The following is a 21,346-nucleotide window of genomic DNA, read 5'->3' as shown; positions in this document are numbered from 1 at the left end:
AAGGGCTGTGGGGCCAGCCAACCAAAGGGCCAACCAAAGTTTTTGACCTTTTTTTAGGATTGAAGTTGAGGGGCTTTTTTGGATTTTACCCCAGTAAATAAACTGCCAAAGGGGCCAGATCCAGATTAGGCCACCCCAAAACGAACTTTGGACATGCCTGGCTTAGGGCCCCACTTCATAGCTGTCAACTTTTTCCTTTTCTTGCAAGGAATCCTATTCGGAATAAGGGAATTTCCCTTAAAAAAAGGAAAACGTTGACAGCTGTGCCCCACTCTCTTGGGAGCCCCCCAAAAAATTAAAGGGGGAAAAACTGGATGTACATTTCCAAAATATAAGATAAATAAAGTAAAACCTTCTTTCAGCAACAGTGTTTTGTGTTGTGTAGATACTTATTAGGTCCATAAATTACCATATAGCATACATTCAACACAAAAAACAGTGACAATTTCTTGTTGACCAAGAACAGCTGGACATACAAAGGGCCTCATTACCTTCAGTAGCCTAGGGCCTCATCAGACCTAAACCCAGCCCTTCTCAAAGGATTATTATTATTATTATTATTATTATTTCTATACCTCAATCAAGGGTCACAGGGCACTTTGCAATATAAAAACACAAAAATACATCCCATGGTAACAAATGAAAACAATAATCCTCACACACATAGTTTAAAAGGCCATAGATTGTTTATGCAGCCCAAGGTCTGGGAGAAGAGGAAAGTTTTTGCCTGGCGCCTAAAGACATGTAATGAAGGTGCCAAGTGAACCCCATTGGAGACAACATTCCACATATAGGGAGCCACTGCAGAAAAGGTCCTGTTCTCATGTTACCACCCTCTGGACCTTTCACAGAGGAGGGACACAAAGAAGGGCCTCAGATGATGGTTGCATGTACCAGGTCGGTGCATGCTTTTACTCGGGAGTAAGCCTCATGCATGGCAGCGGGATTTGCTCCTGAGATCGTCGCTGTGCCGAAACCAATTGAGTTTCCCAAATAAACCCATGCATAGGATCGTGGCTTTCCAAGACAGGATCCAGAATTCAGCAGCATGGTGGAATTTATAACAAGAAAACATGTTGTGTCATATTTCACCCATGCAGACCCACCCTGTCTCTCTTGTTTACTCGTGAGCAAGTTCTGTATAAAGTGCATTCAACGTGCATTGCATGAGTATGAGTTTCCACAAAAAATCCTAACAGCTACCATTCCCAGCACCCTTAACAAACTACAGTTCCCAGGATTCTGTGGGGGCGTGTAATGTCCTTTAAATGTGCATCAGGTGTGCTTTAAATGTATGGCGTGGATGGCAACATTTTGTTTTTAAATTGCATTTTTTGAGTCCCCAGTCTGGGGTCATTTGCAAAAGCTCCCTCCTTCTTATCTTTCTGCATTACAGTCTGTGGCGACGGCCAGGAAAAATGAATATGTACAATGCTTTGAATAAATATGCATATTTTAAAACACAAACCGCTTAGGAAAGAAATTAATATGCTGGTCCCTTTACTATGGTGATTATCAATGGCTAGAGATGGATGCGTTTTTACAGAGATTAACAGGCTGGTATAGACAGGGATTTAAAAAGAAAACAATATTTATAGCTTGCTCTTCATTGAATCCTTTCAATCCCAGAGCAGGGAACAAAGTATTAAAAAATTAGGGGTGGGGGTAGGAATGGCAATATGCAAAACTTTTGACAGCATGTAAGACGGATCCAATAAAAGACAAAAATAACCGTGCTGTCGTAAGGTAAACAAGCAAAACTACAGTGTCAAAAATGAAAATTTCCAATTTAAGCAAATACGTAAGTAACAACAAACAAACACAATATATTGGGAGCCATTTGTGGTTTACTGGTTCAAGTGTGTTGGACTAAGAACCGGGAAATGGATGGACAGACAGATCTGTACGTGGATGTGTGGACACATACAAATCAGTCCATTCATCCCCCCCCCCCCCATACATTGGAGCGGCTGGGGCAACCGAGTCAGATGAGTGGGGTACAAATAATAAAATGACTATTATTATATGGCTAAACAGACACATGCATCTGAATGGATGGAAATGGAAGACTGGAGAGGTAGATTTGTATGTGGGTGGATGGGCAGGTATGAATCTGTCTGTCGCTGGATGGATGGATGAATTGGTATTGTACCTCGATCAATGGGCATAGACGGACGGTTAGACCAATTTCGACATGGACGGCTAGAGGCAGACCTGGACATGGAGGGATGTGCGGACACAGACATGGATGGATAGAGAGACAAACAGATACATATATGGATGACCGACAGACATGGACATGGGGGGACATGGATGTATAGACAGACTTGTATAAGCATGACTGGACCAGGTGAATAGACAGAAAGTCAAACAGGGGGATGATGAAGAGGCAGACATGTTGCATTTAGACAGGCGAAAGGAAGAAAGTGTAGATATATATGAGCGTGATGAAATATATATGTGGATGGATGGAATATATCTGTATGGAAGAACACATGAATATTTGTACATGAAGTGATGGATGAGAATATTCATGGGTGGATGGACCGAAAGAACCTGCCTCCAGTGTTACAACTACTTAGAGTAAACCCCTTGGAACTGATGGGCATTCTCTTGAGAATTATAGGATTAGAACTACCCAAACAGTATAGTTGTTTGTTTTTTATGCATGCTACTACAGCCGCAAGAATGTGATTTGCCCAAAAGTGGAAAGATGAAGAGGTCTCGACGAAAGATTGGATACAGAAATTAATGGAGTATGCAGAAACGGCAAAACTTACTGGAAGAATAACAAATAAAGATAACAAACTCTTTATAAAGGAATGGAAGTGGGTTATTGTGTATTTACAAGCAAATTGTAAACGGATTAAGACATTGGCAGGATTATTGCGAAAACCTGCAGAGTGTGTGTGTGTGTGTATATATATATATATATATATATGAATGAGATCTATATCAGAATAGACGAATAAAAGAATAAGTTAAGATAATTTGGAGCATGCAGGAAAAGATGGGAGGGGATGTAAGGAACTGCAGGAGGAGGGGGAAGGGAGTCGAAATCGAAAATGTTAAAATCTGGCAAAATAATATAAATGTATATAAATGAAAATAATAAGAAAAGAAACTGATGGGCATGACTAACTCGATCCATTAATTTCAAGGGGTTTACTTTGAGTTGGAGACAATCTATAGAAAAGGAGGAAGAAAGGGGAGGATGGAGAAGTAATGTTTATAATTCACCACGCAACCTTTTTTTTTTTTTTGTAAAGTGCATGTTTACTAAATCTTAAACCTTTAAGAAAAGCTGGCGCACAAGCCCCGTGAAAACGCGCAAGTTGCGCGCCCGGGCTCCGCTGCTCGCCTCTCTCATCCGCGCCCAGAGGCCGGACCCCTCGCGGCTCTCCAGGCCGCCCCCTCCGGATCTGGGCGGGGAGGCTTCTTGCCAGAGCCAGCCGCCCTCTCGCCTTCCCTGTCCGGCAGCAGCAGCGGGAGAGGCGCCTTGGGACGGCGTGGAAAAGTAGCGGCCGGGGGTCCCGTCGAGCAAAAGCAGGTAAAAGCAAAACCAAACAGCGGAGCCCGAGGGCGCCATGGGGCGACCTCAACCCAGGGCTGGGTAAAGGAGAGGGAGGGATGATCCTTTGCCGCCTCCTTCCCGCTGTGTAAAAGGATCCCCCTCTTGGAAAGACCCCTTTCCATGCCCCTAATAGTCTTGAGAGGCACCCGCCTCTTGTTTTCTGGCCCCCTCCCACCCCCAGGACCAAGAAGCCCCAGTTCTGCCTCCTAGCTGGATCTCCCACAAAAGATTTTTCTCCCCTGCCTCTTATTAGGAAAAGTCTATGTCTTTCTTCCTTTCCAAAAATGAAAATTTAAGACCCCTTCTGTCTGCTGCAAAGCGTTTAGGAGATATAACTTGTTTGATCTCACCCCCCCCAAAAAAGTGGGGAAGCACTAGTTGCCCTTCCTTCCAAAGCCCCTCATAGTTACAATTTAAAATTCTTACTACTCTGACTCCCAGCTCACCCCCTTGTTGGCAGATAGAGAGAAAAGTTGTCTACCCACTTTTTGGGGGGGGGGGCTACAGAGCTGGGCAAATGAGGCATTAAAAGGGGGGTCCGGGGGTCCTCCACCTCAATGCGCTCTCCCAGTTGCTCATATTGTTGGATGAGTTTTATATTTCCGTAGGTGTAACTGTTTTACCGATCCACCCAAACTGATGCTTCCCTCTCCGCTGGCCAGTTCTGCTTCCTTTTAAACTCCTTTACTATTCAGTTGGAAGTGGTGGCTTTTAATTCCTTGGGAGAAAGAGGAATTGGGCGGGACAAGGTGACCAAGGTATTGGCCCTAATCCTGGCCAGCTCCTCACCTCCTTTGCCCAGGGAATGCCTTTCCTATCCTTTGGGCGCTGGGCCTCCGCTCGCCTCTGGCTGCCCTTCTCTGAGTTACGTGGCTGGGTTGTCAGGGGGCGCGTGGCCGGTTTGAGGCCTCCATCTCAGGCTCCCGAGACAGCCTGTGCCAGCCTCGGCGCAGGCCTCCGTCCTTTCCCCAGTGGTACCCCAAACTCAGCTTTTCCTTGACCCCTGCTGCCGTCTGGTGCCCTCTGCCCCCCATGGCCGCCAAGTGGTTCAAAGAGTTTCCGTCCAGCCTGAAAACGGTTTCGGAGAGAGCCAAGCCGGGCAGTGCCGCCAACCTTGGGAAGCTGTGCAGTGCCTCGCGCAAGAGCCTAGGTCCTCCCGAAGCGGGCACAGCGGCTTCTCTGCCCGGGAAGAACCGGAAAAACTCTGCTACTGAGCTGGGCGGCCCGCGGACCCTGCTTCTGCCAGGGAAAGATGGCGGAAGCGGGCGGCTTTCGCGGGACAACCTCCAGGGCCTGCTGCAAGCCGCTGCGGGGAAGATGCGCAAGAATTCGCGGGTGGATGGGGCCCCCGCGGACGAACCGGCACGGGGGGCACCCAAAGGCAACGCCGGCTGCGGGACCTACATCAACCGGCTCATCAAAGTGGATGCTCACGAGAAAAATGGAAAGAACTACCCTGGGAGCACCCCGAGTCCCACCCTGGTTGCAGCTCCCGAGTCAGAGAAGGCTAAACAGGAGACGGTAAGGATCCTGCTCATTCCGATACCCTTTCCATGGTGGTGCCAGCGTATTCCCATTGGACAGGCTTATAATGGGTAGGCCACATTTATTCTCCATGCCCTTTCTCAGTTGCCAAAAGAAGATGACCTTCTAAGAACTCTCTGCCTATACCAAGTTGACACCGCTTAATGCCACTTTTGGTTTTGCTACCCAATTAACCTCGTGGGCACCCCTTGCTCTTGCATCTTTCATCTACCGTGAATGTGCTTCCTTCTGTAATTCCTTTGCCTCTCTTCCACTCCCTGCACCAGCTAATTAATCACATTAAAAAAAAAAAAAAGATTTGTGAGAGCCTTGATGCTACGCTTAATTTAGCTGGCCTCAAAACCACCATGTTTCTTGTTATGCAGAGTGAATAAGAGGCGAGGAAGAGAGTGAGTGGCTCTTTGAGCTGCCCGATGTCTGAAGAGAAGGGCGTCCTTAGTTCAGGGATGGGCTCAGGCTGTCGGCTGCAGATAGAACGTGGTGGGAAATTATAAAAGGGCTCCTTAAAAGCAAAACGAAAAGCCTAAAATAATTAATCTGCTTCCTGGGGTTCCGTTTTGAAGGACGTCCGAACAGCACTTTATATGAAAGGAGAAACTCCTGCGGTTTTTAATCCAGTATACAGAAATATAAATAGTTCCGTTCTTTGTTTGCACAGCACCATCAGTATACAGAATTTGATAAGCAACCTCCCCAGAACTTCTGCTTTGTGTAAAAATCATTGTTGTTACTTAAACTCTGAGGTGCTCCTGTCATTTATGGGGGGTACAATTGTCATTGGTCCTTCTATTTACAATGTTTGGGGGAGCGTGCCTATCATTACGTAGCCAAAACAGCACCAGCCACACACAGCAGGACAGTGGCAGCAGGTTTACCTGGAGGGGGGTCTCGTGCTTTGCAGAAGGACACAATAATCTTTAGAAAAAGAGGGTGGGGAAGAGGCAGAAACTGCTGAATGAGGACTGAGCATGCTCAGTGGCCACAGAAGACCTGAAAACATGAGGGGGAATGGAATGGAGCACCTGAAAGGGGACATGGCTGGCTGGCTGACTGGCAGGAACCCAGAACAAGCACACTCCATACCCCAACATTTTGTTGCAGGCCCCGCTATCTATTGATTTATTTGTACTTTAGGTGATTTATACATTGCCATTTGCGCAAGCGACAGGGTGCTTTACAATAAGACACGTAAATGAAAAACAAGGAAACCACCAAACCCATAAAATAGTGCCGTCCTTTAAAAGAGGGCAACCTTTTCCCAGACCAGCGGGTGTGGCTTGGGGAGGGGGTGTGGCTGAGAAGGTGTGGCCTCAGGAGAGTTTCCTGGGAAGAGGGATGGATGGCTAAACCACTCCGGGAATTGTAGTTCTGGGGAGGAAATACGAGGGCAGGATTCTCCAAACAATTTTCAGCACCCTGAACAAACTACAGTTCCCAGGATTCTTGGTGGGGGGAGCCAGGGTTGTTTAAAATACTATTGTAGTGCTTAAAACGAAATGTGCAGACAGGGCCTGGGGTAAGATGTTAGCCACATGAGAGGAGCCACACGCAAATACGCATTTCAGGGGTTGGACTAGATGAGCCTTTGGGTCCCTTCCAGCTTGACAGTTCTGTGAAATAAACCTCACCTGATTGCTTAATGCTGCCTTTGCACCCCTTCCCTTTGCCGTCAAGGTTATTATCCTGGAAGATTACGCCGACCCGTACGATGCCAAGCGCACCAAGGGTCAGCGAGACGCCGAGAGGCTAGGAGAAAATGACGGCTATATGGAGCCATACGATGCCCAGCAGATGATCACCGGTAAGTGTCCGGGCGTGTCTGCCGGGAGGGGAGGCATTAGGCGGCCACGCCAGCCTCAAAATCCCGAGACAAGGGGAGAGTTGGCATCACCTGCCCATGTCCCTTTCTGGAGTCCGTCTGTCCGTCCGTGCCCTCTTGGCGACATCGAATGGAGCGTGAGACAGCTTAGCAGTTTGGAAAACTGGAGCCGCCGTTAATTGTTCCAAAGAAAGGTCATCTTTTTAACGTTTCCTTTCTCGACACCCCGAGGGGCGGAGGCAAAGAAACCTGGCAGGCCTTGGTTTGCCAGCCCAGTTGTTTAAATGCCAATGCCAACGCCGCCACATCACTCATGACTGACTGATCAGTCAGATGCAAGGTTTTTTGAGGTGTCTTGCTGGAGGAAAATTCTTGCCACGACATTTGCTGAGGAATGCTTGCTAGTTTGTCATGAGAAGCTTGGTTGTTGTCAAGAATTCTGGGACAATTTCTTTAGGGTTCATAAAGGTTCTTGGTCAGGACCAAGTTGGCCTTCATAGTTTCCTTGTGAGGACAGAGGCTGTACCCTAGAACAAAGGTGGGGCACCTATGGGCCTCTGGAGGCGGCTGGGACCCTGGCACCCATCATCCCTGGCCATCAGTTTTCCTACCAATGATCTAAAGATCTCCCCCACATCCCATAAGACCACTGAGTCAGAATTAACCACTGTACCACTTCCTGCTTCCCGACTTCCCATCATTTGAGTTCCTGGTCAGTTACCAGATCTTGTGGCAGGGAGTCCCACAAGCTAAACTCCCGCTGTGCGGAAGAAGTGATTCCATCTACAATGGCTGGGCTAGTGGTTTAGCCATGATTTAAATACAGGGGTGTACAGTGCCAGTTGTATGTATAAGCTAAACAAGCTATAGCTTAGGGCCCCACTCTCTTGGGGGCCCCCAAAAAAATTTAAAGGGAAAAAAACTGGATGTACATTTCCAAAATATAAGATAAAAAACAAATAAGATAAAACCTACATACAGCAACAGTGTTTTGTGTTGTGTAGGCTCCTATGATGTAAGGAATGGGCCCCGCCTGCTAGCCTGCTCCCTAAAATATCACTGGTTTGCCCATTTCTATATCAATTACTTTGATAAAATACATATTTTGTTATGTGCAAATGGCTTTAGATACCTATTAGGTCCATAAATTACCATATAGCATATATTCGACACAAAAAAACAGCGACAATTTGTTGTTGACGAAGGACAGCTGGACTTATAAAGGGCCCCATTACCTTCAGTAGCTTAGGGCCTCTTCAAACCTAAATCCGGTTCTTGGGGTGTGTATAGAAGCTAGTCTACTCTACAAAATTTAAGCCTCTTGCTCCGCCCACTTTTGCCCCAGGCCCCACCCACCACTGCCATGCGGCCCCTCCAGGAGGTCACCCAGTAGGGAATGTGGCCCTAGGTCTGAAAAATCTCCCCCACTCCCAGATTACAGCACCTAGAAGCAGCCAATGTGGGCATGGTTTCGTGTTATTAAATTCAGATTTCAAGCGGCCTGAATCCCCACCGATCCCCTATTTCCCACATTGTCAGTGTGAGGTTGGGACCCCTTGACCCACCCTGCTGGGGGTCACTCGCACCCCAGCTGCTCCTTTTCTCTTCCCACCAAAATTAAAACAAAACAAAACAACTCCCCCACAACCTTATCTCTTCCAGCAGAGAGGCAGGAAAGGAGAGAGCTGGTTTCCTGACCCAGATTTCTTTTTCCCGTTAGACCCCCCTCCCCTGCCCCTCAGCCGCCACCAGATTTGTGCCCTGTCTCCCAGCTGTGCCAAAAATTTGCTTTCTCAAATTAAAAGCAGCATGCTTGTTTTACAGTAGCTAACTTTTATCTCAGGTCATCTTTTTTTGCAAGGTTGCTTTGCAAGGGCAGAGAGAGTGATGGAATATTATGGTGCTTTTTGAGCACATCTGCAGCGTGCGTTTAAAGATCATGGCTTCCTCCCCAGTGAATACTGGGACCTTTGTCCCTACGAACTCTGGGAATTTTAGCTCTGTTGAGGGGAAGAGGGGGTCGCCTAACCAAGAACTACAATTCCCAAAGGAAGAAGGATTGCTTGTTAAAGCAGACCCTCCAATTGTTCCTATTTTCCAGGGACAGTCCCGGGTTTATAGAAGCCATCCCAGTTTCCGATTTGATCCCAGAATATCCCTCTTTTCTTTAGGACGTCCCTATTTTCATCAGAGAAATGTTGGAGGGGACGTGTCTATTCTCACTGGTGAAATGTTGGAGAAAATCCTGAGAAAAGGCATTTACTTCTCTCAGAGTGACCCTCCAAGTGCCCCTATTTTCCAGGGACAGTCCTGGATTTACAGAAGCCGTCCCAGTTTTAGATTTGATCCCGGAATGTCCTGCTTTTCCTTAGGACATCCCTATTTTCATCAAAGAACGGCTGGAGGGTATGGAGTTATGCAACCCCCCGAGCCAAGGAGATAAGTAACTGTACAACCTTTAGAAGAAAACTGAAGGCAGCCCTGTATGGGGAAATTTATAAAGGTTTTATTATGTTTTTATATACGTTGGAAGCCGCCCTGAGTGACTGGGGCAACCCAGTCAGATGGACGGGGTATAAATAATAAAATTATTATTATTATTATTATTATTATTATTATTATAGAATAGGACATCCCTATTTTCATCAGAGAAATGTTGGAGAGTATGTTAAAAGCACGCTGAGAATGGCAGCTCTGGGACTGGAAGTTTATAAAGGTTTTATTATGTTTTTATATATGTTGGAAGCCATCCTGAGTAGATGGGGTATAAATAATAATAATAATAATAATAGATTAGGACGTCCCTATTTTCATCAGAGAAATGTTGGAGGGTATGTTAAAAGCACGCTGAGAATGGTAGCTCTGTGCAGTGAGCGGGGAGAAGGGTTTCTTAACAACTCTCAGCATCCATCGCAAGCTACATTTTCCCAGGATCCTTTGGGGGAAGCCATGACAATTTAAAGCGGTGCAATTTACAGCTTCAAGTGTGTGATTCGGGGCCTTATTTCTACCTTGCTCGAGTCAGTTAGCACCTGAGGGGCCTCATTCTGCCGCCTGGGGCCCTGGACCTCTGACCCACCCCAGGCCCTGCCCTGACGGACCCCTGCCTTTTTGTAAAAACAAACAGGCCTCAAACGTGGCCGGTTGCCTAGCAACCACCGGATGCCTGCCCTGGGCTCTCAGGCCCGTGGCGTTCCCACCCGGAGCTGACACAGAATAACAGGAAATGGTAGCGCCGGAAGCCGGAGGCGATGTGGGGCATTGTTGGTGGAGGTGGCGTCCGTGCGCAGGATATGGGCGCTTTTACCTCAGACGCTGGTTTCGAGTGCGAGGGTTTCCCAGATCCTACATTCGCTTCTCCTGGTTTTGACCCACCGCAGGGTAGGAGACAGTCCAGCCCTTCCTGTCAAGAACAGAGGAAGGCTGATTTGCACCGAGTCTGAAACTTGGGTCCACCTTGTTCAATGTTGCATGCACTGACTGGCAGCATCTGTCCAGGATTTCGGGCAGGGAGTCTGTCTCTATCTCTCTCTCCCAGCCCTCCCTGGGGATGCTCCCGGGATTTGAATCCGGGACCGTGCAATGCAGGTGGTCTCCCACTGGACGATGGCTCTTTCCCTGGAAATAAAGGGAGTTTCTAGTCCCCATGGCTTCACATAAAGGGTTGATTTTAACTTCATAGCCAGACACTGGAGAGACCTGTCAGCATGGATCAATGGTACCAAATAGTAAGGGAAACAGCCTCATTAGAAAAACTAACCAATAAACTTTAAACTGACACGGGGACAAATGGAAGAAGACGCCTATGGCTCCCCTTTATCACATACGCAGCCCAACAAGACGACGACAAGAACCCACCAACAGCATCCAATATGGCTAACCTGATTCAAAAATAATAATAATAAATTTTTATTTATACCCCGCCCTTCGCGTTCAGAAAACCGGGCTCCATTCACACACGAAAACAAAGTTCACCACAGCCGGTCACAAACAAACAACCACATCCTAGGCCAACCCCAACCTCTCTCGCCCCCAAAGGATCACAAGCGAATAGCAAAGAGAACCCGCACAAGCGATGCTGACACAAAACCCCACACATACATTAAATAAAATAGAAACATCGCTACCCGACCCCAACCCACTCACCATTCCCCCCTCCACCTCTTTCCCCCTTTTCTTCCTAATGCAACACTAATGCAGGGGTCGGCAACTTGCGGCCCATGGACCACAAGCAGCCCTCGGGGGTCGTTTAAACAGCCCACGAGTCACCCCCAAACTGAGCCGTCCGCTCAGTGAGTCCCCGCGCGCTGCACTAAAGCGGCGCAGCGCGGAGCAGGGAATCGCTTCCGCGGCGCTGGAAATCGCATCTGCGCAGACTCAGGCGCCGAAAATTGCGTCTGTGCATGCGCAGGCGTGATTCGGCGCACAGAACGATCTCGGCGGGAGTGAACCAGCCCAGGCAAGGTAAACCTTCAGAGCCCTGCACTAATGTCTCAACGAATGAAACTGATCTGTAGGAAATGTAACTTGAAAAAAAGAGATATTGCACATACTTTTGTAAACCAGGAAATCTTTAATAAAAAATACATTTAAAAAACCCATAAAGGGTTGATTTAAATAGGAACGTGGGAAGCTTGTCTCACTTTTAATCTCAGGCTGGTGGGTTCAAGCCCCACGCTGGGCAAAAGATTCCTGCATTGCAGGGGGTTGGACTAGATGACCCTCGGGGTCCCTTCCTAGATTCTGTAAATCTGCCTCATACAGAGTCAGACTCTTAACTTTGCCTCACCCATGTTTTGAATTCTGAAGAGAAAACCAGATGAATTGGAAGCAAGGAATTCAAAAATCTTTACTAGAATACTGTACTAGAGTACATAAGCGGACAGGTCACAAAACGGAAGCAATGTTTGTTCTAGGAAAAATCAGAATCGAGTGGAAAGTATCATGGAATGAGAACCCACGAGGCATTGTTCTAGCTGTTCCCTGCGACACAACCTATTTCATGTTGAGGAATTAGGCATAAGAGAAACCTAACAGGGTTGCTAGCTTGTTCACCGTGCAGTCCTGGAACTAAGTGTATCTCTGCTATAAAATTTATTAAAAACAAAAAAAAACCTTTTGTCTACTTTGACTGACAGCAAAGGACCCATTAGATTGAATGGGGTACATACACACAGAGAAATTGCTCTTTTTCACTCACTTGCACTCACACATATGCACAATAAAGGCAAAGGACCCCTGGATGATTGTGGTAAGTTCAGTCAAAGGTGACTTTGGGGTTGTGGCACTCATCTCGCTTTCAGGCCGAGGAAACCGGTGTTTGTCCACAGACAGCTTTCCGGGTCATGTGGCCAGCATGACTAAACCGCTTCTTGCGCAACGGGACACTGTGATGGAAACCAGAGCGCACGGAAACGCCGTTTACCTTCCCGCCACAGCGGTACCTATTTATCTACTTGCACTGGTGTGCTTTCGAACTGCTAGGCTGGCAAGAGCTGGGACAGAGCAACAGGAGCTCACCCCTGTCGCGGGGATTTGAACCACCAGCCTTCTGATCTCTATGCTAAGCATAGAGTGCGCGTGTGCGCACACACACACACACACACACACACACACAAAAATGTGATACCCAGAGAAAAATCAACGGGTACCTTTTACACAAATGTTGACGGGTGCAGAGAAACCCTGACATTTCCACCCTGTTTTCCTCCCAGAAATCCGCAGGCGGGGTTCAAAAGACCCTCTCGTCAAAGCCATCTTGCTGTTGGATGAGCCGGTGGAGGCCAAAGGAGACCCCCCTGCTGCTGCTGCTGCTGCTGCTGCTACTGCTACAACTACAACTACAACTATTAAGCGCCAAGGGGCCAAACCGCCACAGCTCTATGACACCCCCTACGAACCGGCGGAAGCTGGGCCCAAGCCAGAGGCCCGACTCCCGGAGAATGACGAGCGGCCACCAGCTGAGTACGAACAGCCCTGGGAGTGGAAGAAAGATCAAATCGTGAAAGCTCTCTCAGGTAAGAGACAGTATGCGCATCCGGAGATTAGGGTTGGGAGTGGGGTGCGTTGTCTCAGGTTTATTTGCCTGGTCACCTATGGTGAGCTCAGAAATTCGTCCAGGCGACCAGGCAGAGAAGTTTAACCAGAAGCTGTCCTTCTTCCGTTCTGTTTAAGACCCAAATAACGCATGTAAGGGGACATGGGTGGCGCTTTTGGTTAAACCACAGAGCCTAGGACTTGCTGATCAGAAGGTTGGCGGTTTGAATCCCTGCTACGGGGTGAGCTCCTGTTGCTCGGTCCCTGCTCCTGCCAACCTAGCAGTTTGAAAGCACTTCAAAGTGCAAGTAGATAAATAGGTACCGCTCCGGCAGGAAGGTAAACGGCGTTTCTGTGTGCTGCTCTGGTTCACCAGAAGCGGCTTAGTCATGCTGGCCACATGACCCGGAAGCTGTACACCGGCTCCCACGGCCAATAAAGCGAGATGAGCGCCGCAACCCCAGAGTCGGCCACGACTGGACCTAATGGTCAGGGGTCCCTTTACCTTTACCTAACTCATGTAAATCTATGTGTAGATGAATAAATTCCATAAACCTACGCCAGAGGGCTGACTTTGGCACCCACCCATCAGTCGCCAGCCATAATTATGACACCAGATGATCCACAGATTGACTACAGATGCAATTAATAATAACTTGCAAGTTGCTGGTAGCGCTGGACTCCCTTTGGTGGATGTGTGGCGCATCCGTGAAGACTCTTCCCCTTTCCTTCCAGTGCAGTTTGACGGGCCAGAGAGACCCCCAGCATCCAAGGATGAGGCTCCAGCACAGTCGCGGCAACAGCAGCATCGCCGCCAGCGAAGCTGGCCCTCCAAGATGGTGAAGCCCATGGCCGTGGCGGAGCCAGACCCGGATGGGGATCGTGTGGATCCTTCTCTTGCGTTGGAAAAACAGCCGTAAGTATTCAGCAGCCAAAGATAGCCTCAGCACCATAGCTGTGTATATTCTATACCTCTGCAGGCCTCTTAGAATCCGATAGTCAACATCCCCCAGCATTCATTTGTTGTTTTTTTTTAAAGAAGGCAAGTTGCTAGCCCTCATTAAGTGGCACAAAATTCCTTGCGAATTTCACCAAGCCTGTCTGTCTGTGGATATTTTCCTTGCCTTCCCTTCCACCTTCCCAGCAAATGCGTTCCAAGTTCTTCCCAGCTGAGGAAACAGAATACATTCAGGAATTATGCACTGAACAGGCATGCTTTATTTAAAAAGTCCTGCTTTTATTGGGCAGAATACACATTGTGTGGTCTTATCCTCCCTCCCCTGCTTCTACCAGCCTTTTGAAACGTTGAGATTTGGGGGGGTCTCCTATGCGTGGCGTACACAGCCCCTCCTTGGAATGCATCACCTAAATTCAGAGCCCCGAAAATATCCCTTGTTTATTTGAAAAAACAAAAACAAAAGTAAGTTTCTGTCCCTCAGGGTAGAACCAGGAGGTACACTGACAGAGTTCACTGGTGGTTATGGAGCATGTATAAGATCTGGAGCAAAGCTTGCCCATTTATCATAGGATCTGAACAGCTCAGTTCGTAAGCAGCTGAGTGCTATGCTGTTCCTCACTGTGGACTAGAAGCTTGCTCTGATCTCATGGGGCCATTTGTATTCCAGACTGGAAGCAGTATTCCATTTCCTGGCCGTGTGCTGAAGGTTCTCCACCCCTGATTTAGGCAGAATCCATCTGGAATGCTGCAAGTTGCAAGATTCCTGTCTTGACCAGAGAGCTGGACTAGATGACTAGGGTCCTTTTCCAACTCTTAAGAATCTCTAGTTAATCCGTGTGAGCTCCTACCTGCAGTTTGAAAAGGATGCAACTCAATGGGGTGAGGGAAGACACACAGTCAGTGCTTTAACTCCACTGTTTTGGGGGTATTATTATTTTTAAAACCCAGCCTGCAATAAAAGCCACCTTAGTGTTTTATAAACCGATGAACCCCAGCCAGAGAGCAAAATGAATTGGGGAGGGTTTTGTTCTTCCTTCGTTCTCCAAGCATGGAGGCGCAGGTCCATCTCATGAATAGGCTGATTGGCAGGCAGCTTTCAAGGACAGAGAAGGGGAAAGCTTTTCATGAGAAAGCATAATGAACCTGCTAAGTTAATTGCCATGGGATGTTGCTATGGCGACTTAGGATAAGTAGCGCTTTTAAAAAGAGCAAGGTTGGGGGGGGCAGTTTTAGAAAAATCCATTATAGATAGGGTTATCGACGGCTTTCCACTCAAAGCGAAGCCTCCATGTTTAAAAGCAGTATACCTGGGGCACCCTGGAACGCAGTCCCAACATTGCCTGATCACTTATGGCAAGTTAAGAAATTTGTCCAGGCGACTAGTCAGAGAAGTTTAATAAGAAGCAGGTTCCTCCTCCCCTTTCCTTCTTGTTTATTTTAAGACCCAAAAAACTAATGTAAATATATGTGTGGATCAGGCATCCCCAAACTCGGCCCTCCAGCTGTTTTCGGACTACAATTCCCATCATTCCTGACCACTGGTCCTGTGAGCTAGGGATGATGGGAATTGTAGTCCCAAAACAGCTGGAGGGCCAAGTTTGGGGGTGCCTGGTGTGGATGAATAACTTCCATAAACTTATGGACGTTCCGGCAACAGGCATTATTCTGGTGAGCACTGACTGTTTTCAAGCGCCTGAATGGGGAGCCCGGTGCCCGCCGGGTGCTCTTGAACTAGAACTCCCATCATCCCTGACTGTTGGGCCATGCTGGCTGGGGCTGATGGGAGATGAGAATGCAAAAGAGCATCAGGTCAGCGGCCCACCTGGGCAAGCAGCAGGGCTTGATCCAGCGGCGAGGAGATCCTCTATGGAGCCTGTAGAGGAGATCCCCTTTGGGCTCTGGGAAGGGTCTCCTTGTGAGTAGGAGGTGCAGCTTGGCTTTGCTCAGGCTGCTGAGAGGCGCTGGGGTGAGATATCTCAATTTTCAGAAGTAGAGGGCCCATGGCTTGGCTTTTGAAAACAGGGTCTGTAGTACTTCGCTAACTAGGAACCACTGCTCTGTGGTAAGAAAAGCCCTGCTGGATCAGGCCAGAGGTCTGTCTAGTCCAGCATTCTGATCTGTCATGAGCAGATCATAGATTCATAGAATTGGAAGGGACCACGAGAAACACCTGGTACAGCTTGGCTCCTGAACAAATCGGCTCCCGAACGTCGCAAACCCAGAAATAAGTGTTCTGGTTTGCAAACGCTTTTTGGAAGTGTTTTGGGGGGAGCAATCAGCCAATCAGAAGCCATGCCTCGGTTTGCGAACGTTTTGGAAGTCGAATGGACTTCCGGAACAGATTACGTTTGAGAACCAAGGTACCACTGTACCATTTTCAGTCTCTCCGACAGCCGGCACGTCCAGAACGGATTGAGTTTGGGAACCAAGCTCCTGCAATGCAGGAATCTTCCACCCAGTGTGAGACTCGAACCCACAGCCCTGCGGTTAGGAATCGCCTGCTCTACCAACTGAGCTGACAATAGCCCACCAGGTGCCCACGAGCTCTCGGTCTCTCCCCTCCTGAGGTTTCCATCAACTTGTATTCAGAAGCACCGCTGAAGCTGACCCTTCTCCTTTCCCCGCAGCTGGTTTCACGGCGCCATCACTCGAACCGAGGCGGAGAGCCGGCTGCAGCCGTGCCGGGAAGCCGGCTACCTGGTCCGCACCAGCGAGACAGCGACCAGCAAGTACTCCATCGCCCTCAAGTGAGTGCCTGTTCTCCGAGACAGGAGGGCTGGATGGGGGCAAAGCAGACTCTGATCTGAAGTCAACTCACTCCCAGATCTCCCTTGCCAAGCCACACCATGGGGTCAGTGTTGTCGGCCCAGGCCAGTAGCATTCCTCTCTGCCTCCTTGGGGGATGCCAGGAATCGAACCTGGGACCTTCTGCGTGCAAGGCAGATGCTCTACCACTGAGCTATAGCCCTTCCCTTGAATATAATAAGGTTCTAGTCCTCATGCTTCTGAACAAAGGGTTAGTTTAAAGAGGGGCTTAGGAACCGGCCTCATCCCTTTGGTCTATCTGGTTCAGTGTTGTCTACACTGACTGGCAGCAGCTCTGCAGGGTTTCAGATTGGAGGGGCATTCCCAGTCCTAGCTGGAGACGCCGGGGATCTAACCTGTGACCTTCTGCATGCAAGGCAGGCGTCCCAAACCACTGATCAATGGCCGCCTCTACTTTAGTTAACTCACCACCACCTGTCCAAATAGCCGCAGCCGCTCTCTGCCTTGCATTCTGCAAGAAAATTGAGAGAGGGGAACCTGAAATGGGAGCGGGGGCTGCAGGACCAAGGAGGAAAAGGAGATCCATTCAACCATCCCTGCCTTGTTCTCTACCCTGCCCACCCAGATTCCCGGAATCCTTTCGCCTTTCTGACCTTGCTTGTGTAGCTCTGCTGCCTCCCTTTCCAGCACTGGCTCCTCAGCGGAGGATCGCTGGCCGGGTGCGGCCCACACTTCCTTCCTCAGGATGCCGAGCCCCTGGATTGGAAACAATCGGAGCTGGGAAGGGAAGGGGATTTGAAAAGAGAGGGCGAGGAGTTGTGGCAGGGGAGGGCTAAGGCAGCGAGAAGCAGGCCAGGGACCCAGAAGGGACCCCCTGCCACCGGGTCTCCTGGGGGTCCTGAGCCCCTTTGCATTTCCTGACTCGGTTCCGTAAAAGGAAAAGGCCTCTTTTCCTTTTTTTTTTCCTACTTGGCTGAATGCTGAGATGGGACCCTGTTATCCTGCTGGACCCTAATTCCCATCATCCCTGACCTTTGGCCACGTTGGCTGGGAGCTGATGGGAGCTGGAGTCCAAGAAAGTTGATGAACTACAACTCCCTTCATCCCAGTGATTCTGTGTTCTGGATCCAGGCCTCACCTGCAGCTATGTTTTTATTGGCTTGGTTTGTTCCTTCAAAAGAAAAGTGGTCCATATTGGCACACTTAAGAATTTATTTTTATTTTTTTAAAAACCCTTTTATTGTAAGAAGTCAATAATATTCCCAAACGACCTACACAACCATCCACACGAGACAGGATGATGTCAAATCCCAGGTATAGGAGAGGAATACACACACACACACACACACACACACACCATATTTATTCGAATGTAATGTGCACCTTTTTTGGCCAAATTACATTGCGAATATTCAAGTGCGAATTAGATTTGATTGCAAGCTTGAAAAGCACCGCGGACGTAGCAAATACTTTTTTTGGGTTTCAAGGTTTTAAAAACTGAGGTGTGCATTAGATTCGTTGACGCATTAGATTTGCGTAAATACAGTATATATATCCCGCCTTTTCCATTGACGGGACTCAGCTTACATATACAGTGGTACCTCGGGTTACATACGCTTCAGGTTACATACGCTTCAGGTTACAGACTCCGCTAACCCAGAAATAGTGCTTCAGGTTAAGAACTTTGCTTCAGGATGAGAACAGAAATCGTGCTCCGGCGGCGCAGCAGCAGCGGGAGGCCCCATTAGCTAAAGTGGTGCTTCAGGTTAAGAACAGTTTCAGGTTAAGAACGGACCTCTGGAACGAATTAAGTACTTAACCCGAGGTACCACTGTACAGTCGTACCTTGGTTCTCGAATGCCTTGGTACTCATACGTTTTGGCTCCCAAACGCCAAAAATCCCGGAAGTAAGTGTTCCGGTTTACGAATGTTTTTTGGAAGCCAAACGTCTGACGTGGCTTCTGCTTGAGTGCAGGAAGCTCCTGCAGCCAATCGGAAGCCGTGCCTTGGTTTTTGAACGTTTCAGAAGTCAAACAGACTTCCGGAACAGATTACGCTTGAGAACCAAGGTACGACTCTCATTTTCAGTCTCTCCGACAGTCAGCACGTTTCCTTTTAAAGCACGAATAATGTGAATAAATCAAGTGGGCTGGGAGTTTCAACTTGGAGGCGGACTAAGCCACAGGTGTCTTTGCACCCAGCAGGAAGAATTGAGAGGGGAGCGGGGGGGGGGGGAATGCAAGCATCCCGTTCACGCACACCCAATTTTGTCCCCCTCCACGTCCAGGACCAGCCAAGGATGCGTCCACATCATCGTGGCCCAGACCAAGGATCACAAGTACACGCTCGACCAGTCCGGTGGCCTCTTTGACAGCGTCCCCGAGGTGGTGTGCTATTACTCCAGCGAGAAGCTGCCTTTCAAAGTGGCTGAGCATATGATGCTGCGCTACCCGGTCGCTACACCGAGCAAGACCCACTAGCGCCCCCCTCTGCCCCTCCATCTCCCTGTACACACACCTGGAATCAGAACTGGGATCTGACTGGAGAAACGCTGGACTGGGGAAGGTATACCTTTACGCTCGTGAATCAGCCACGGATCAGCAGCGGATCTTCCCCACATTCTACTCCTTTCTGCTCATGGACTCCCTCCTCCCCGTCCCCACTTCCCTCCCCCCAAGATCTCTGGGATCAGGACCCTCTGTTTCTCGTGAATCGGCCTCCTTTCCTTCTGCACTGTAATTTATGTATAAATAAATTCATTCTGCCACAGGGCTGGGGGAAACAGTGGCCTTCCTGATGTGGTTGGACTCCAACTCCCAGCCAGTGTGGCTGATAGGGCCTGGAGAAACCATAGAGTTGGAAGGGATCCTGAGGATCACTTGGTTCAGCTTCCTGCGATGCAGGATTACGCAGCTGTCCCGTACGGGAATCGAACCCACAACCTTGGCGTGGATGATAACATCCCCATGCTCTTAACCAGCCGAGCTATCCAGGAGGATGGGAGTTGTAGTCCAATAGTTCCCCACTGGTTTCCCACCCCTAATCTAGTGTGACCGATCTGCTGTGCAGATGAAAGAGTGTGGCGGCAGCAGTGCTGACCCCTGGGGGCCCCCATTAAGTTCTATTGAATGTTATAAGGAAGGTTCGGATCTGAGATTTTGTGGAGAGGGGACAGAATCTTCTCGTCTCAGATTCTGTGGTTGACAGGGGCAGGACAGAGCTTAGGACCCCATATTATCCTCAATGATCCTCTTTTGCTTTCTCCCATATGAATGAATAGCTAGTGTTCATTTCCACGGAGGGAAGACACACCTGCAGCCATATGGGAGGAATTTAGCGCATCATAATCTAGACCGGTGGGACGCGGGTGGTGCTGTGGGTTAAACCACAGAGCCTAGGGCTTGCCGATCAGAAGGTTGGCGGTTCGAATCCCCAAGATGGGGTGAGCTCCCATTTCTCGGTCCCTGCTCCTGCTAACCTAGCAGTTCAAAAGCACACCAGTGCAAGTAGATAAATAGGTACCGCTCTGGCGTTTCCATGTGCTGCTCTGGCTCGCCAGAAGTGGCTTAGTCATGCTGGCCACATGACCCGGAAGCTGTATACCGGCTCCCTTGGCCTATAGAGCGAGATGAGCGCCGCAACCCCAGAGTCGGTCACGACTGGACCTAATAGTCAGGGGTCCCTTTACCTTTACCTTTAATCTAGACCGGTGCCATCCTCCAAGAAGGCGATGCTGTGGTAAGATGGGCAACTGGCCTGATCCTGCTTTTAAGTTCTTAGGGCATGGGGTCATGTGCCCCTTCCTCAGTGTTTTAAGGATCTGATTACCAAATATCAACACAGCCCATAGAGTTGCTGTGAGGGGGAAACAGGGAGGGCAAAACACTTGTATGTGGCCACCTTGAGCTCCTTGAAGGAAAAGAAAAGATGGGCTAGAAATCTAATAAACAAACAAGCTAATTCTAGTTTTGTCCCCATCTTCCTCCTCCCTGGTGAGTTCTGAGGGCAGACCGAAGCTCATGGGGCAGGGTCTGTTTTTTTGCCCTCACGAGTGAGACCTCTGGCTGGTTTGTTGGCCGTGCTTGTGGCTTTCAAGAGGGCAGATCTGTTACTCGCAATCCCCCACTCCACAAGGGTGACGACCGTCTGGAAATCTCGTCTGGGGACACTTTCGCCTTGACCGCAGTGTCTGGTTCCACTTCCTAAGATGGGCCTATGCCAGTAAATAGGTGCCACACTTGACATCTCCCAGGGGATGAGAAGGGAATCCCCTCCCAACCATCAGCTCAGATCCTTTCCTTTGCAGACCTCCCTGAGCGCCAGTTGCTGGAAAGGCAGGGTACGGATTTAACAAAGTGAGGAGGCACTGCCAAGCTAAGCTTTCCAGGGACTGCCACCAGAATGTGCTTTTCCCACTTAAACCTGGAACCAATTCAACTACACATCATTGGGGTGGCACTGTGGTCTAAACCACTGAGCCTCTTGGGCTTGCCGATCAGAAGGTCGGCGGTTCGAATCTCCACAACGGGGTGAGTTCCCACTGCGCTGTCCCTGCTCCTGCCAACCTAGCAGTTCGAAAGTACACCAGTGCAAGCAGATAAATAGGTACCTCTCCGGCAGGAAGGTAAACGGCATTTCCGTGCACTCT

General features: G+C 48.9%; 2 protein-coding genes and 1 long non-coding RNA gene across 5 annotated transcripts in view; 2 read left to right on the top strand and 1 right to left on the bottom strand.

Moving 5' to 3' along the window:
• Positions 1-11,340, bottom strand: part of TDRD10 (tudor domain containing 10) — a gene marked incomplete at its 5' end in the record, with an annotated part of 36,513 nt that extends 25,173 nt beyond the window's left edge. Inside the window, 2 exons of one of the 3 annotated variants that reach the window (XM_080984720.1) lie at positions 10,246-10,341; positions 11,085-11,340. In XM_080984720.1, coding sequence (XP_080840846.1) covers positions 10,246-10,341; positions 11,085-11,087 — 99 coding nt within the window. Of the gene's footprint in view, positions 1-3,292; positions 3,590-10,245; positions 10,342-10,857; positions 10,966-11,084 lie in introns of those variants that run through there. The other 2 variants (XM_080984719.1, XM_080984718.1) reach the window with 2 other exon arrangements.
• LOC308465210 overlaps positions 1-20,663 on the top strand; it is a 113,269-nt gene extending 92,606 nt beyond the window's left edge. Inside the window, exon 2 of the long non-coding RNA XR_013980355.1 lies at positions 20,217-20,663. This is a non-coding gene — a long non-coding RNA (uncharacterized lncRNA). The remainder of the gene's footprint in view (positions 1-20,216) is intronic.
• Positions 4,607-20,663, top strand: SHE (Src homology 2 domain containing E; the record flags this gene model as incomplete). The annotated part of the gene is made up of 6 exons (XM_080984713.1): positions 4,607-5,095; positions 6,794-6,920; positions 12,653-12,955; positions 13,710-13,890; positions 16,560-16,679; positions 18,986-20,663. 6 exons carry the CDS (start codon positions 4,607-4,609, stop codon positions 19,176-19,178), a joined length of 1,413 nt encoding a protein of 470 aa, XP_080840839.1. The 3' UTR covers positions 19,179-20,663.
• Positions 20,664-21,346: the final 683 nt, after the last annotated feature.

This window comes from Podarcis pityusensis (genome assembly GCF_964106645.2).
Source record: "Podarcis pityusensis genome assembly, chromosome: 16".
Taxonomy (NCBI): Eukaryota; Metazoa; Chordata; class Lepidosauria; order Squamata; family Lacertidae; genus Podarcis; species Podarcis pityusensis.
The sequence above is the reverse complement of the archived record's forward strand: the minus strand, read 5'-3'. Positions and strand labels throughout refer to the sequence as shown.